Here is a 17,700-nt window from a genome sequence, read left to right as displayed (position 1 = left end):
CTGTGTGCGTGTCTGATTAGCATTCATTTCTCACTGGGTGACACTGAAATCACCCAGATGTGTTTTATTGATAGTAGGCTGGCAGTTGTAATGTTTTGGGTGATCAGTGTACATACTTGCAATTTGTGGCATCGTGTAGAGCAACTGAAATAGTTTTGTACAAAAAATTATTCACTTCCACTCAGGCTCTCCCCATGAACAATGGACCTTGCCGTTGGTGGGGAGGCTTGAGTGCCTCAGCGATACAGATAGCCGTACCGTAGGTGCAACCACAACGGAGGGGTATCTGTTGAGAGGCCAGACAAACGTGTGGTTCCTGAAGAGGGGCAGCAGCCTTTTCAGTAGTTGGAGGGGCAACAGTCTGGATGATTGACTGGTCTGGCCTTGTGACACTAACCAAAACAGCCTTGCTGTGCTGGTACTGCGAACGGCAGAAAGCGAGGGGAAACTACGGCCGTAATTTTTCCCGAGGGCGTGCAGCTTTACTGTATGGTTAAATGATGGTGGCGTCCTCTTGGTTAAAATATTCCGGAGGTAAAATAGTCCCCCATTCGGATCTCCGGGCGGGGACTACTCAGGAGGACGTCGTTATCGGGAGAAAGAAAACTGGCGTTCTACGGATCGGAGCGTGGAATGTCAGATCCCTTAATAGGGCAGGTAGGTTAGAAAATTTAAAAAGGGAAATGGATAGGTTAAAGTTAGATATAGTGGGAATTAGTGAAGTTCGGTGGCAGGAGGAAGGGAAATTTATGGTGCAACTTGGCTAGAAGAAGGGATCGGTTGGTAGGACATGTTCTGAGGCATCAAGGGATGACCAATTTAGTATTGGAGGGCAGCGTGGAGGGTAAAAATCGTAGAGGGTAACTGAGAGATGAAAACACTAAGCAGATTCAGAAGGATGTAGGTTGCAGTAGGTACTGGGAGATGAAGAAGCTTGCACAGGATAGAGTAGTATGGTGAGCTGCATCAAACCAGTCTCAGGACAACAACAACAACAACAACAACAACACAGGCTCTTTTCATAACCCATAAAATATCTAGACAATCCTTTATCTCGACCCACGAGTGCACAACATCTGAGTGATCGATTCTATTGCATCCACAGCTCTTCTGTTCAAATGTTCAGTCCAGAAAGTCACAAACATTTAAACTCCAGTGCAGTGGTGCATTGTCCTGCTGGAGGATCACATTTAGTTGAAGGGGAAGAAGCTGACATATGACAAATTGCTCGAGTGTGTCCAGATAAATGTATCCCGTTAATGTTAGCTCGATAAGGGAAAATGGGCAGACTACCCCGTCTTTTTGTCAGCACACACCACACTTCCACCATCTCAGATGTGATCCTGAAAACTGTGGGGGTTCTCCAAACCCTAGATACAAATGTTGTGCTTATTAACCTCCCCCCATACATGGAAGGCTGCTTTGTCAGATAAAACATAATATGCTATATAGTTGGGGTTTTGCCTGATCCAGGGCAACATCTCAATAGTAAATTTGTGAAAAGCTGGAAGTCATTTTGCTTCAACACTTGCAAAATATGAACTTCATAAGTGCACAAGCAGAGCTGCTTGTGCTGTTTAACTCTCATGATGCTAAGTGAACTGATTTTGATAGGCTTCTTTGGCAGGTCTCTCACCACCTCTACTATTTCACCAGATGTGTGTTTTCTGCTCGGGCCAGACAGTCGGTTTACACTTCCAGTGGCTAGGAACTTCTTTTACCAATCCTTAATCAGCTTAATGCCTGGTGGCTCCATTTGACAGTCAAATCAGAATTTTCGTTGGGCAGTAATGGGTGATTTTGTTTTCACATACCGTGCTGCGCATTGGGCTCTCTCTCTTCAGGTGTAGTCATTCGTGGTCATTACTTAACACCAAAAATGAAACAAAAGAAGTTGTTTAGGGAAAAAAATCTACACAAAATTTTTTGAGTTGTTTTACATGCTGCAAACCACAAGTACATGTGTATCATAGTTTTTCTTAATTGTGTATGGAAACCGTGGAGAGCTCAAGCAGGCATCAGTACTGTCTGCACGCTGCCAAAATTGCGTTCTGTTCCCTGCGGTAATAGGTAATCACTTTGCAGTCTCAGTCTCTATCCAAAATCGCATAAAAATTCTGATATTGATGTACATGATACACTTGCATAGCATATTAAACCTTATGAAAAATACATTCTTAGGGTTTATTGGGGCCAGCGTTATGCATTTGCTGAAATAGATGAAATCTTCACGTCTTGAAAGTTTCCGTTATTACTTAATTTCTTGAAGACTACTAAATCACGGAAGTAATTCAGACTTTGTGAACAGTGAGTGTCACACCCTAACTGGATGCTTTCACTGCATCTCTGGAGACACAGGTCAGCACGGTGCTTGCCATGACATTTGCTTTAATACGCACCAACTACTCTTTGGGTTATTTCTTTTCAGTTATTTTATTGTTTCTGTGGTGCAAGCTTCTATTGATATTGTCTCCAAGAATGTTTTATTAACTTCTCCTGTTTCATTCAGTAGTGTTAAAAAAATGGCATTCTTGCTTTTCCATTATGCAGGATTTTTTATGTATGTTTTTGTAGACATCTTCATCAGTTGTAATTTTCCAGCCCTCTTTTTCTTTCCGTACCCGCCAGTATTTTTTTAATGTTCTTTCTTTGACATACCAGTCTTCTACTTTGCTTTGAGTTCAGTGTGAATCTCTTACATCAGTAAAAACTATCAGCCTTACCACTGTAATATAGTATTTTAGGGTGTTACCAGTAAGCCCAGCAGAATTGAATTCCCTTGTATAAAATGTTATATCTGCCGAACTGTGTGGTACGTTGAAATGATTTTTGCAGACGCATAGAGTCTGCAAAATGTGCTGTGCAGAGAGTTAGTAGTAAAGAAGTAAGAAATTGAAATGTGTCGATTGATGCTGAAGTTTCAGTGCATGAACAGTGAAACTGTATGATGGACAGAAAGCAAAAAGAAAGAAAGAAAAGGAGAAAGATGCGAGATGAGATACTGAGCAATTTCTCCCTGTTGAGCTTCCAAAATTTCTTGCTCATTGAACAAACACGAAGTATTTGTAGCAGAATCACAGAAAACTGTGAAACTTAATGAGTACACTCATGAAATTAGATAAATGTGATCGTATTGGATCAGCTCTTTGTTGCAGCTCCTGTTATGTTCGCTAATGTTTTTTTCAAAATAATTCTAGAAACTAACAGCAGAAGGCAGCACCAGTCAGGGGTCAGGTAATGAGACATCCACGTATTGTTCTCATTCACAGTGAGTTCAGTTCTCGAGCGACAGATAGCTAGTGTCGATAAAATTGTGGCCTGACCTATCGCAGGCACTGTCTTTATAACACAAATTGTAGGTCTAGTTGGAAGTTGCTAAGTGTTGTCATTATGAAGCACTGGATGAAAATAATTTGGGCAATTTTTGCTCCATTTTAACGAAAAGTAAGTTTTTCACACATCTCGATGTTTAACATGTCGTATCTCCTGAACTATCATACAAAGATATAACGTTTCAGTTGAATTAGGTGGCATATGTGGATACTGTCTAGAAAATGTGTTGCAAATAAATTTAGTGGTAAAGTAGTAGCAAATCAAAATATCATGTCTGATGCCGAAATTTTACTGTGTGAACAGCAAAACTGCGGTAAACGTGAACTTTTACCCTTTTATCTTTTTGTGTGAAGTGTCAATGAGAAGTTACATCAAGGTTTGAAATTATGTGTTAAGTTTGTTTGAAGTCGCTAAGCAGTCTCATTCTCAAATACTAGACAAATAAAATCAGAGTATTAGTTCACTGTGCACACTGTCTCAAGGCAAACACACAGTTTCTAACAATGAGGGTAAGTCAATTATTATCCGCAAAGTAGTTATAAAATTTTATTGTAATCAAATAGGAAACTTAAAAGAACATCATTTTTCAATATAGCCTCCTTGGGTTTCAATGCACTTGGTCCATCGTTGTACAAACCTCCTGATGCCCTCAGAAAACAAGGTTCTTGGTTGAGCTGTGAGCCAGGAATGCACCGCTTCTTTCACTGCTTCGTCAGAGGCAAATCGATGGCACCTTATTGCCTGAGTGGACCAAACAAGTGATACTCAGAAGAGGCAAGATCGGGACTATACGGAGGATGATCCAGTAATTCAAATGTGAGTTTCTGGAGCGTTTCAGCAGTGTGGGCTGCAGTATGTGGACGGGTATTGTCGTGTAACAACACAAAATCTTTCGACAGTAATCCTCAGCGTTTGCTTCGAACTGCAGGCTTTAGCCTGGCAGTAAGCATCTCACTGTAATGTACACTGTTTATTGTTGTGCGCCTTTCCCTACAATGTTCCAGTACTGCACCTTGTTCATTCCAAAAAACCATAATCATCAGTTTTCCAGCGGACGGTTGAGTCTTGAACTTTTTCTTGCACGGCGAATTTGGACATTTCCATTCCGTACCCTGCCATTTACTCTCTGGCTCGTAATGATGGATCCATGTTTCATCAGCAGTAATGATCCTGTCTAAGGAGTTGTCCCCTTCATTACCATGGTGATCCAAATGTTTCTTGCAGATATCCAAGTGCATTTGTTTATGCAACTGTGTGAGTTGTTTTGGAACCCATCTTGTACAAACTTTACAAAACCCAAGTCTGTTGTGGATGATTTCATAGGCAGAACTGTGGCTAATTTGCAGACGATGTGCCACTTCGTCAATAGTTAATCATCTGTCTAAGAGAATCATTTCACGTGAACATTCAATGGTTTCTTCATTTGTGGTGGAAAACGGTCGTCCGGCCCCTCCATCGTGCGTTACACTTGTGCGACCATTTTGGAATTTTTCAATCCATTCGTAGACACTGCGTTGAGGCAAAACACAGTTCCCGTACTGTACCAAAAGTGTTCGATGAATTTCGGCCCCTGATATGCCTTCCGAGCACAAAAAAAACAGATCACTGAACGTTGCTCTTCTTTGGTGCAAATAGACAGCAGAGCAGCCAAGAGTCACAGCACGGCGGTGATAACAAAACTAACCTAGCAGCTTGAAAATTGCAAAGATATAACAACAAATAAACAAAGCAAGCATCATCAACAGAAAACGACTGTGCTACCAAAATAAACAAAAATATAACTAAACTGCGGATAATAATTGACTTACCCTCGTATAACACTTGTCTTATTGTGTTTCTACGTAAGATTATACCTTTTAATGAGTAGATGATTCTAAATTTTTAAATTCAGTCTATAATTATACAAAATATTGAAAGTTCAGTCCGTTAGATAGGCAATGTGCAGCAGGATGATGGATTGTGCACCATTTTAGCCGCACTCTAATACAGATAGATTAGCAGTCCTAGAAGAAATGGGTTTGGATAAGAAAAATACTAATATCATAAAAGTGACCTTTACAATTACATTTTCGAAAGTTAAATTCGTGGGTGAACTATCAGAAACCTACAAAACAAAAATGGAGGTTTGACAGAGGGTGGGCTCTCACCATTGTTGATCAATTGTGCGCTTGAGAAAAAAGTAGTAAGTGGAACACAAATGTAAAGAGTGGTATAAGACTGGGTTGTACCTTAAAGTAAATTGATGGAAGAAGCAAAGGGGCAAGTAATCGAACTAAAGAAACAAGCAGCTAAGACAGGTCTTCACACCTTAAAGAAAAAGAAATAAGATCATGACAAACATCAAGAACCCACTAAAACACCTCAACAGTCGAGAACAAACGATTGAAATAGTAAAAGAATTTAAATATCTCAGAGAATGGATTAGTTGGAATGATAGGAAAGCAAAGCAATGGAATACAGAAAAAATAAACTTGAACTGGCCTTCCAACCAACAAAAGATACCTACATACAGCAAAAAATCCCTTTCATGGAGGTCCAGAGTTACACATTACAAGACAGTGATTAAACCAGAAGGAGTGTATGCTGCAGGAACACTAAAGAACAACTTCAAATGCCAAATGGAGAAACTTGATATAAAGGAAATAAAAATTTTAAGGAAATTTATAGTACCAAAATTCCAAGATAATAAGATAGTATAAATCAAAAATGAAACACACTACAAGAAAATTGAAAAAAATTCAGATATGGTGCAGTAAAAGGAGGATAAATTTTTATGCGCATATTCCCAGAATTGACTCTTAACAGATTAATCAAACAAATCATTGACTTTTTCTGTAACAGCAAAACAAAACCCATTTGGTTCAAAGAAACTGAGAAATATGTAGTAGAACTAAAGATTTCAGAAAAATCACTTATCAATTGAATGGCTAAATTAATTACTGAAGATGAAAATATAAGGTTCCGAGACAAATCTACATAAAAACCCAAACACATGATCTCAGGAGAGAGGAAAAGAAGATCGGCAGAAAATGATTGATCCAACATACTCCAAAGATTGTGAAACAGATGAAGAAAAGATAGTGTTTTGTTATACAGGATCACCTCTTGTCTTTATGTGTGCTCTTTCCATATTAGAAATTCTTACATACACTGCACTTATTTCTAATCCATTCTGCAGTATGTTTTCTCAACCATTTTTATTTTATCTGTTGGTATTGCTATTTATTTTAGTGCATTTAGTTTATTTCAGCTGAAGTTCCAAGACCTGTTCCATTTCTTATTTTACATAAAGGACTGATTTGAGCAATCAATGACCTCTCGGATTGGTGGAAAGAATTTAAAGTTATATTTATGTAAACGGCTTTTAACTGCTTTTAGGAATTTTTGAAATTGTGTTTCATAATACACAGCTGTCTTCTTTCTTCATTGTAACAATTAATTTCTGATTTTAAAAGCAACAGTCAACAATGCATGTTATAAATCCAACCCTTTGTCATAAATTGGAAATATTCCGTCACAGCAAGATGTGTACATAACCTAATCATTCAATCCAGTCTTCAGTATTCAGTCTGAAATATGAGTGAAACAAACCGTATTGACCGTCTACTGCTTAAAACAGTCCCTAAACAGGATTTACATAATGATTATTCCTTTTAGAGTTCAAAGATGATGAGAGTATAAAGTGTACTTGATTGTTACAATAGAGAAACATTACAGTTGTTTATAAGAGTGTTAGTACAGTCTCTCCCTGCCTATAAAACGTTCTTTCTAAGAAACTATTCAGTTTCTTGCAAATGTTAGCTTAACTTGTAATTTTTTTTTTACCACTGTACTTTCAGAATGGCTCCATTTGTTTCCAAAAGAACCTCTACAGAGTACTCTATTTCCCGCCATGTTTTTGACAACTTTCTTCTGTCACCATCTGTACAGTATCTCATACAGATGCTGTAACAGTTTGCACATCAGGAACTTGTGAACTGAAAGCTTTACCCTTACCTTAACTCATCAAAAACAGTCAAGATGGGTTGTGTGTGATGACTGTGTCGGCCATGGTGTTGGACCGTCTGTGCTAAACTGTCTGTGTGGAAAGGTTTCACCCAACCAAAACTGGCAAACTGGCACTGGCCCCCAGTGTGGTGGAGCATCATTGCGTTGAAACACTACCCATTGTTCAAATCACTGCCACTGATGTGCAGTGTGAAGAGTAGAAGAGTGCTTGTAAGAACTTCATGAGTTAAGCTACCATTTGCAACAAACTGCATAGCTCCTAAGAAATATTTTTTTGTTAGCAAGCAAAGACTTAATACTCACCCTGTATTATGCTGTTCTAAAAATGCTAGGCAAGTGACCTTAATTCCATTCAAGTTCCTGCGTAGAATAGACGGAAAGTCATCGAGTAAAATAGAAGTAATATCCGGTGTTCCCCAAGGAAGTGTTATAGGCCCTCTATTGTTCCTGATCTATATTAACGACATAGGAGACAATCTGAGTAGCTGTCTTAAATTGTTTGCAGATGATGCTGTCATTTACCGTCTTGTAAAGTCATCAGATGATCAAAACGACTTGCAAAATGATTTAGATAAGATATCTGTATAGTGCAAAAAGTGGCAGTTGACCCTGAATAAAGAAAAGTGTGAAGTTATTCACATGAGTACTAAAAGAAATCAGCTAGCGTTTTGATTATGCAATAAGTCACACAAATCTGAGGGCTGTAAATTCAACTAAATACTTACGGGTTACAATTACAAATAACCTAAATTGAAATGATCACATAGATAATATTGTGGCTGGGACAAACCAAAGACTGTGATTCATTGGCAGAACACTTGAGATAGTGTCACAGACATGATACGTGCATTGGAGTGGCAATCATTAAAACAAAGGCGTTTTTCGTTCCGACAGAATCTTCTCATGAAATTTCAATCTCCAGTTTCCTCCTCCGATTGCAAAAACATTCTGTTGGCACCCACCTGCGTAGGGAGAAATGATCATCACAATAAAATAAGAGAAATCAGGGCTCGCACAGAAAAATTTAATTGCTCATTTTTTCTGCATGCCGTTCAAGAGTGGAACGGTAGAGAGACAGCATGAAGGTGGTTCATTGAACCCTCTGCCAAGCAATTTATTGTGAATAGCAGAGTAATCACGTAGATGTTGATGTAGATGTATGTGATGTTTGAACTCCAAATTTATGATCTGTGTAATTTTTTCCTAAAATTCAGTTAAACTGTAAATGTGATAGCCCATCCACCTGTCTTAGACCTGCTTTTAATTCCAGTGGCTGAGGCTTTCACCCATAAATCTGCCTTCGGAGATTATTAATAATTTTTAATTGATCAACAAATATCACACTTCAGTTATTTCCCTGTGTTTTGGCCATTTAGGTACATTAAAGTTACTGCCTTGTCAAGTGTCTGTCACACTGCAGACACGTCAACTCCAGACGTAGCTGACGTGCCCTGTGGGTCGGTTGCAGGTTTGAGCGGGCTCCCTCGCCCCACCCGCTCCTCCCCCGCCTCGGGCAGAGCGGAGCCTCCGCAGCAGCTCCGGCGCGCCTCGGGCACACTGCACACCTCTTCGAATTGGTCTTCCAGGGTCTCCTTCTTTTCTACACATTTTGTATATAATTGCATTTTTGTTACTCTGTACATTGGGTTTGTTACTGTAGACCCATTGCAAATCAAAACGAGCACAGATGCTCGAGATTTTTTTAGACAGTGTATTACAGTATTTAAGCTTTTTACAGCGTATTTTAGTGAGCAGATGTGAATGAGCCTTTTTGCTACTTCATGTGGTAGTACTGTGTGTGTGTGTGTGTGTGTGTGTGTGTGTGTGTGTGTGTGATGCTGCCACACTGTAAAAGAGCCCAAAGTGTTTTGTTTTTAATAGTTTATATAAGTTACATAGTGTACAAAGATTGCTGTACTGATACCCTGCAAAAGCAGCATACAGCCATGTGAAGTCGTGACAGCTTTGAAAATGTCATCTGGCAACACAGATCTCTCTCTCTCTCTCTCTCTCTCTCTCTCTCTCTCTCTCTCTCTCTCCCCCTCCCTCTTTCCCCCCCCCCCTCCCCCTTCCCCTCCTCCCCTCCCCATCTCAAGAAAAAACTACCTATAGAAATACCTCTTTATGAAAAGGAAGATTCACTTCAAAAAAAGTGTAACATTACAGTCCGGCTGAATGAGTGACCAGTACTTAACATTCAGGAGACAAAATTCCAAGTACTAACTATAGACACTTGTCAGGCCTGGTGGTGTAGCGGTAAAGAAAATTTGCAGTCTGCATTTAATCTGGTCTTCACCTGTCAGTGATGTGGACAGTGACTAAGAGTGATGTGAGGTTCACATTCTCCATTACACTGCAGGTTATCTCTCTGGCAATTGGGTAACTGGGGCATACAAGTTGCCAGAGTGGTGTCCAAAAAGTATTATAAACACTTTTACCAGTACGGAAAAAACTTTACTCTGCTTTCAGAACTGTTAGTTCGTCTCTCTCAGGAAGAAGATAGGACAGGCTATGAAAGATTGCAAAGGAGCAGGAGCTCATTCACCACTTGGACCTACTTTTCTGTGTGTACATTGGCAGTGCTTGAAATTGCCTCTCCTTGAGGTCAATTCTAGAAGTATCTCTGTTAGTAGCATCACTGAGAATTAGGAGTGTCACCTTTTGTTTTTGGAAACAAATATATCCCACTTAATACCCGTCACTTGTCTGAGTTGAGTTAGCTTGGGGGAGCAGTATTTCACTCTCAGTAACAGTTCACCAGAGAAATTAGCAACCTATAAGCATTACTCGAACATGTATTGAATGTGGTGCTAATAGTCTAATCTCTCTCACTATTTTTAATGGTTTGTTCAAATCAGAAGCATCAGACTACAAATAAAGAGCAAAAAGAAGCAAGTCAAAGTTATGGGTGTTGAACAGACAAGTAAACTTTCAGCATTTGTATCAAATGCACACAAAACAGACAGGTAAATATGTGCAGAGCACTAGTTTAGCCTAGAAGCGAGTGATATCAATTGAAGACTTGAAACGAAAAAGGCTCTAGGTGCCAAAATCATGAATTTGAGGAAAATGAGTTTTAATTGTACTGGATAATTAATGTCTATAATTGCACTATTAATGTGTTTTATTTGAAAGTTAAGCATAGTATGGACCTAGTTTCCAAAGGAAATTATGAACATTCTATTGTAATAGCATGAAAAACTTACCGAAAATGGAAATTCAATGAAAAGCTCAGTTTACTGAGCGTACTCGGCAAAAAGGTTGCACTTTCGTGATGCCCCTTACTCGTACACCTTTTCTGAAAATAGGGACACCTTCCCAGGCCTCCTGGTCTTAACTACAGGAGGCTTAAGTTTATCCAACCAGAGCCACTGTACTTTTGATATGTTTAGATTTGCTGTGTTTGTATTACAATCTGCTGCTTTCTTGAAATCAAACAAGGTAGATGCATTCATGTTACTGATTATAGATGGCTGTATCATGTCTTTTACGTCTTCTGGAACAATACATCTGGTAATTCAAGAATAAACATTCTGTTCAGTTATGTGCAGATTAACGACCAGTAATGAGACTTATTTCTTGTGCTGGATGAGATTTTACACAATGGATTTATTGCTTGAATAGTGTATTCATCCCCTCCATTTTTCAGCTTTTCTCTTATTGCAGCCACAGTACCTTCTCCTTTAATTTGTCATTTCTTTCCATTCAAACTGTTACAAACATGTGCTGCCTCCGCCATTTTATCTAACACTGAGGAGTAAGCGTGTGGAACATAGAGCCTTAAATATCTTAACAGCAGTGGCTGTTAAACTGCATCCCATCTATTGATTGCATTTGTTATTACATTTTGTTTGTGGCAGTTTGAGCCTTTTACACATCATTGGGCTTCACATGTCAATCACATTTAACACGAAACTTCAAAATTCCCTGTTGTGCCACTTAGAGCCTTGTTTATTTCAAGTCTTCAATTGTGTTAGCATCCCAACATTCTGACTAGTGCTACTATACAGAACCTGTGAATACAACAATAGTTAAAATACAGTCAAACAGGATGATTTCGGACGGTTTTGTTGTTATTTTGATTGTAACTTTCGTATTGTGTTAGCATCCCAACATTCTGATTAGTGCTACTATACAGAACCTGTGAATACAACAATAGTTAAAATACAGTCAAACGGGATAATTTCGGACGGTTTTGTTGTTATTTTGATTGTAACTTTCGTATATATCGTTAGATTAAATTGATTGTAATGGAAGTGGTAGGGTATATGTGTAACAAATAAAATATCGCAGAACCAGAAAGTGTATGTGTAGGTATATTTGAGGCAGTTAAATAAAGTGTCCGAAGTCACCCCCATGGATTGGGGTGATTTCGGACACGTGTGTTTTTTAAATCTCTGTCCGAAGTTACAGTTATAGAGGGCAAATTTGGACAGTTACTGCCTTTTTTTTTTTTAATTCTACATTCTTTTTATTTGATTTTGGTGACATTTTACACATTTTAAGGCAGCCATTTGTTACGAATAAGTGATATGGAATGATATAATGGATTTGAGATATTACAGATAAGTTTTTTATTTTGCAAGAATTTAAATAAACAGTCTCTTTGTTCACTCCTGCACGAGCTCATTTAATATTTTTGCTTAAGCGAATGGAAAGATCTTCTGACTGTCGTTTGAGGAGTAAATGCACCCATTCTTTTCCTCGCAAATTATTACAAAATTTCTTCTCTTTTTGGCTAGATTTATCAAGGTAGCCTTCAACTAAATATCTAATATCCAATTTAGTGAAGGAAATCCCCAATGTGCAGCCCTCAAGATACCTTCTTCTTTATTTGGCACTGGCTGTCCCCCCCCCCCTTTTTTTTTTTTTTTTTTTTTTTTTTTTTTTTTTTTTTTTTTTTTTTTTTTCCATGTACTTTGTAGGGTTGATTTAGGTATACCATACAAATCACATGCTTTTCTGTACGATTATTTACCACTCTGAATATCATGAACAGCTTTATCTAAAAGTCCCACGTCATAATTACACCATACTGTAGCATCTCTCCTGCTCTTATACGTTCTTGGCATTGTCCGAAATCAACCCACACAGTACACAGTTTTACAAAAAATGTCGTTATTTTATAACCTTGCACAAGAAACTCAACAAACTTGTACAGAAATTGTCTCAGTGCTGTTAGCTATTGAGCACATCGACAATTACAGTTACAATAACTTCCCGCTCGGCCCAACAATAGAAAGTTTCCACTTTACGATAATGCACGGATTTTTAATACTGAGACTGTTCGTCAATTATTCACCTAGTGAAACAATTGACGCAAAATAAAAGTTGTGGAAAGTGATAAACGCAATCTTGTGCTTAAAATAACTGGCGCACGGACGTCGAAATAAGTATCTCTTTGTTTCTATGCAGTAACAAAGAGCAAATAAGCCATAATGTCTGAATTCGCCCCGGTGTCCAAAATCACCCCGTTTGACGGTACTGTTCAGAAGCCAAAACCGTGCACTTTTGAACATGTGCTTTACAGTAATATTCATAAGTTACTGCTATCACAAGTTCATTGAGATTTTGTCATGCAATAGTCGATTGTTCATCAGTAGTCGTGTATTAAGCTTTAGTTGTCACAGTTCAGTAAATTACGCATTTGTTCATTGAAAGTGTTATACTGTATAACACTTCATCGAATAACATCAGATAAAATAGCAAATGCGCTCCTGTGTACTTACAAAGCATTGAGTAATAAAGCTGCAACCTATAGGGTCTCAAACTTTGCTCAAATGGACCAGAGAAGGGCAACACAGAAACTACTGCCAGAAACTGGTTAAAGGCTTTTGTGATGGATGCATTGTGTTCCAGGAGGCTCTTTTAAATCTTCTGATTAAAACTTGTTCACCTTACACAGAATTCTGAAGGTTTTATATGGTTTTGCTTGTAGTTAAAGGAAAAGGGGGAGAAAGAAACTGGTCATGAAATAATAAGAAAAAGACGAAGTGCTACCTAAGCCCACTGCATAACTTGACCAACAGTACCAGAAAACTGCTCTTCTTAACATCACAAACCACAATTTTGCCAACTTTGCAAGCATATTTTTGGCACTCCCATCACAAGATATCTATTTCCTGAGGTGCTTTGAGATGCATTTCCTTTGCTGTACTTTTCCAAAAATTTGACCCCTGAGCACATGACTGTTTGCTCTGATTTTCTTGAGCTCTGGTAGAGTGTGGCATGGAACCAGAGAGAGTGTTCCCCACCTCCTGCCTCATGTTGTTTCTGCAGTGTGTCTGCCAGAGTAGAATTGCTCCATTACGACCCAATATCACACTTTATGATCCTGCTTTACAACTTTTGGAGATTACCATCCAGTTTTCTAGTACTGGTGTTTCCCTATATTATTTGTGGCTCTTTTTTGCAACCCACAACTATTGCCTCTCCTGTACCACCCTCTCAGAGTAGCACTTGCACTCAGCTTTGTCAGTTATTTGATGTATACAGGGTGTTACACAATTCGTATTACAGGCTTCTGCAGGTTGCGGGAGAGACTTAGCAGGTAATACCTATACATATCCAGGCCCTGCAGACCTTGACCTGCTTCCACAAGCTGCCTCCATTCCTTTCTGTTTTCTGATCAGTCTCCAATACCCAGCGCCAGCACGTCCTTCTCCGGGTCACCCGTCCCGCACCGCCTGGGTCATCATGTGGGGCGTCTGGTGTTCGGTTTCCGCCCGGGTGCTTTCTTCGCCTGTCTTTCTTCGGGCATATGGGCTGTATGGTCTGTCTACTGGAGTTTTGCTCTTCAGCTTCTGTAGGATTGCTGTTTCTTGTACCAAGGGGTAGAATTGCTCATTCTTCCTCCTCCTCCTCCTCCTCCTCCTCCTCCTCCATTATTCTTTATCTAAGTTGGATCCCCACGTCTTCCTCATTGCTATTCTTTCAAGTATTAATAATTTTTCCATCTCTCATTTAGTCGTGCTCCAGATTCCTGAGCACTACACGACTGCTGGGCCTATCTATGCATTGTAGATTCTCACCTCAGTGTTTGCTGATCTCGATTTTGAACTCGGCGTTTACCCAAGGGAATACTTGCATTCCATTCCCACTGCTATTCTGTACATAATATCAATTCCTATGCAGTTTTCACTGGTTAACCAATATCCATGTATCTGGACTGCTGAACTCTCGTGACATTCTTCCTGCTCTCGTCTTCTTCCTAATTGCATAAACTCCGTTTTGTGTCTCAGTTCACTTTTAGCCAAGCCTTCTGTGTGTAGTTGTCCATTTTCTGGTAAATTTATTTCAACTCGTGGTGTGATTCACTCAACCTACTACACTACGTCATCTCCATATGTGAGACAATCGAAGTTACAATCCGTTTGTACTCCAGTCCACTCCTATTGCCTACATTCCCTTATTACGTTTTCATAATTAGCCCATTTCTGGAAATGTACCGTTTGGATGTAAAATAAGTTTGAAGGTCAGACGACTCATATTTCCTTCTTTACGGTTCACAGAGACCAGAGATGACAATCTCTGACCTGTGCGCTCGACAGTAGCTGCTCCGTGTGGCGAGTTCAGAGCTCGTGGTCTTGTGGCTAGCATTGCTCCCTCTGCATCACGGGGTCCCGGGTTCGATTCCTGGCCGCATTGAAATTTTCTTTGCCAGAGACTGGGTGTTTGTGTTGTCATCGTTATATCATCATCATCATCATCATCATCATCATCATCATCATCATATGTGACAGTGGCTAGATTGGACTGTGTAAAAATTGGGACTTTCTACGAGCACTGATGACCACGCAGTTGAGTGCCCCATAAATCAAACATAATCATCATCATGCACATGGCAGTGAGGTGTATTTGCTGTGTATGCTTTGAGACACACAGTCCACAAACCCACCCTACCAGTCTCTTGCAGCTGTTGTTACAGTCACAAAAAGATAGTATGTTACGGACTGAGGCAATCCAGAAAATGTTCTCGATGCAGGCATTGTGTGGCTTTTCCTTACATACCAGACTGTGTAGCGGGGGATTTGAAAGTTATCTGAAGGTCACACTTATTTTACATCCAAATGGTACATTTATGTAGGTAGGTTCATTGTCGAAACTTTATCTGCTAAATTCCCTCTACAGTCCCTAAAATCCTGAAACTAATTTTGAAACATACTGTATTTTCTGATCTGTCTTCCTGTATAGTTTTTACTCTCCGTCACTCCCTCTAGTAGTAAGGAAGTTATTCCCTGCTGTGTTAACGCATGTCCTGCCATCTTGTCCCTTCTTCTTGTCACTAGTTTCCACGAATTCCTTTCCTCAACAGTTCTACGGAGGTCTTCCTCATTTCTTATCATTCCACTTAATTCTCAACATATTTCACAGCACTACATCACACTTACTTCAACTCTCTTTTTTCTGGTTTTCCCACAGTGTGGGATTCACTTCAATACAGCGCTGTGCACCAAATGTACATTCTCAGGCATTTATTTCTGTAATTAAGAAGTTTTATGATAGTGATGTCTTTTTGTGAAGATGCTCCATTTGTCTGTACTAATCTACTTCTTTTGTCCTCACTATTACCTTCATCGTCCATTATTTTGCTTCCGAGCTAGCAGAAATGTTTCACTTCATCTACTGTGTTGTCCCAGATTTCCGTGTGTAAGCTTATCGGTAATCTCAAGTCTGCCGCTTCTCGTTACTTTTTTGTCCCTTTGGTTCTCTCTCTCTCTCTCTCTCTCTCTCTCTCTCTCTCTCTCTCTCTCTCTCTCTCTCCATATTCTGTAATTGGCAAGGTGTCCATTCCATTTGACTGGTATTGCAATTCTTCCACAGATGGCAGCAATGCAATTAGCTGAATCATATTGATATTTTTTCGCCCTGAATTTTAGTCCCACTTCTGGATGTTTGTTTTTCCTTCCCCTTCATTGCATCTTAAATATCTAGTTGAACAGTAGAGGGGAATACAGCATCCGTACCTTACACCCTTATTAATCTGATTACTTCTCTTTTGGTCTTCCATTCTTATCGTTTTCTCCTGATTCTTTCACATTATGTGTGTGGTAGCCAGAGTTAACACTGCTGTTTGCATTGAATTGCCTTGCACACTTTTCTTGCAGAAAATTGTGTGCCAAGTTACAGAACAAAGTAGTGCTCGAGCATATGCATTTCGACTACCAGGTAATGGGAATGACCGAGCTATTGGAGCCGCAAGAGGGTCAGCCGTGTTCTTCATTGTAGAACAGGTGGTCTCGGACACGATTGTGGAGCACAAGTGGCTAAGAAAAGTTGGTGGACTCGTACTTGGAAGAGGCGAGGTTCGGGTCCCAGTCTGATTTCCCACATTAAAGTTTTCTCTGCTTTCTCTAAATAAATTGGGGAAAATGCTGACACTGTACCTTCTGCAAGGCTCTCTTGTCCGATCTTTGCAAGTTTTCAATCTCCTTTGACATTGTTTAAAGAACACCAAATTCAGAAACTAGTTGCTTTACTATAAACAAACAACATATTTCAGAACAGTGCTTTTAAGGTGCAAATAATTTATTATTCAACCAATCTTTGGGGCTACGCAATTGTCAGGAATCTTACTGTGACATTTATCATATCCGAGTTGGTGTCACATACGGTGGCTAGCTACTTTCTGTTGGCATCACTTCACTTAGGTACACCTCCCGCTCCCAGGAGCAACTGGTAAGTTTGTACCTCAGCCGTACTGCTGGCGTAAGACAGAAATACTGAGAGCTTCTAGAAACTGGTGAACTCTTATTTCGCACACTGAGTATATTTTCAATCACATCAGATTTTCGGCAATCTTCCTGACAAAATAAAAGTACAAACACCCATATTAGCTCAGTGACCTTGTACCACAAGTACACACATTTGCCAGTCTTGTAGCAAGGAGAGCTCCATATATGTGAAACTGATGAATGTTTTGAAAAGGGGGCAGCATTCAACATAATATTGAGTGAAAGCAGGAGCAAAAACAAAAACGTACATCAAGTTGTCTGATTGTCTCTCAGCTTCAAATGCAATGAATCACAGTTACCATAGCTTTCCCTTACCATCTAATTTATCCAAAAATGGTCATTTTGATGCTATCACAATGAGACGGTGTGTTTTTATGGTTTGTGACTTATAACACAGCTTCTCATTGCAGTAATGGTGACAGCAATATTAAATTCAATTTTCAAATCCCTTTTGATATATTGATGAAAGGATGGTTTGGTCTAAGCTTTTTGTAATAAACTTGACACTAACATCCAACTTTGATCTACGTTATAATTTTGCAATATGAAACTGCAGTCTGTTCGTCAATTGCACTACATAACAAGTCCCCCGTGACCTCAGACAGATATACATCTATATGTTTGT

At 39.4% G+C, this 17,700-nt stretch overlaps 1 protein-coding gene across 1 annotated transcript in view; it reads left to right on the top strand.

Moving 5' to 3' along the window:
• The window catches only part of LOC126108160 (activated Cdc42 kinase-like), a 323,364-nt gene extending 306,795 nt beyond the window's left edge, over positions 1–16,569 (top strand). Inside the window, exon 23 of the mRNA XM_049913403.1 lies at positions 16,449–16,569. Within this exon, the coding sequence (XP_049769360.1) occupies positions 16,449–16,569 (121 nt within the window). The remainder of the gene's footprint in view (positions 1–16,448) is intronic.
• The last annotated feature ends 1,131 nt before the right edge of the window (positions 16,570–17,700 follow it).

This window comes from Schistocerca cancellata, chromosome 11 (assembly GCF_023864275.1).
Source record: "Schistocerca cancellata isolate TAMUIC-IGC-003103 chromosome 11, iqSchCanc2.1, whole genome shotgun sequence".
NCBI classification, from domain to species: domain Eukaryota; kingdom Metazoa; phylum Arthropoda; class Insecta; order Orthoptera; family Acrididae; genus Schistocerca; species Schistocerca cancellata.
Note: the sequence above shows the minus strand (reverse complement) of the source record. Positions and strands in the feature narration are given on the sequence as shown.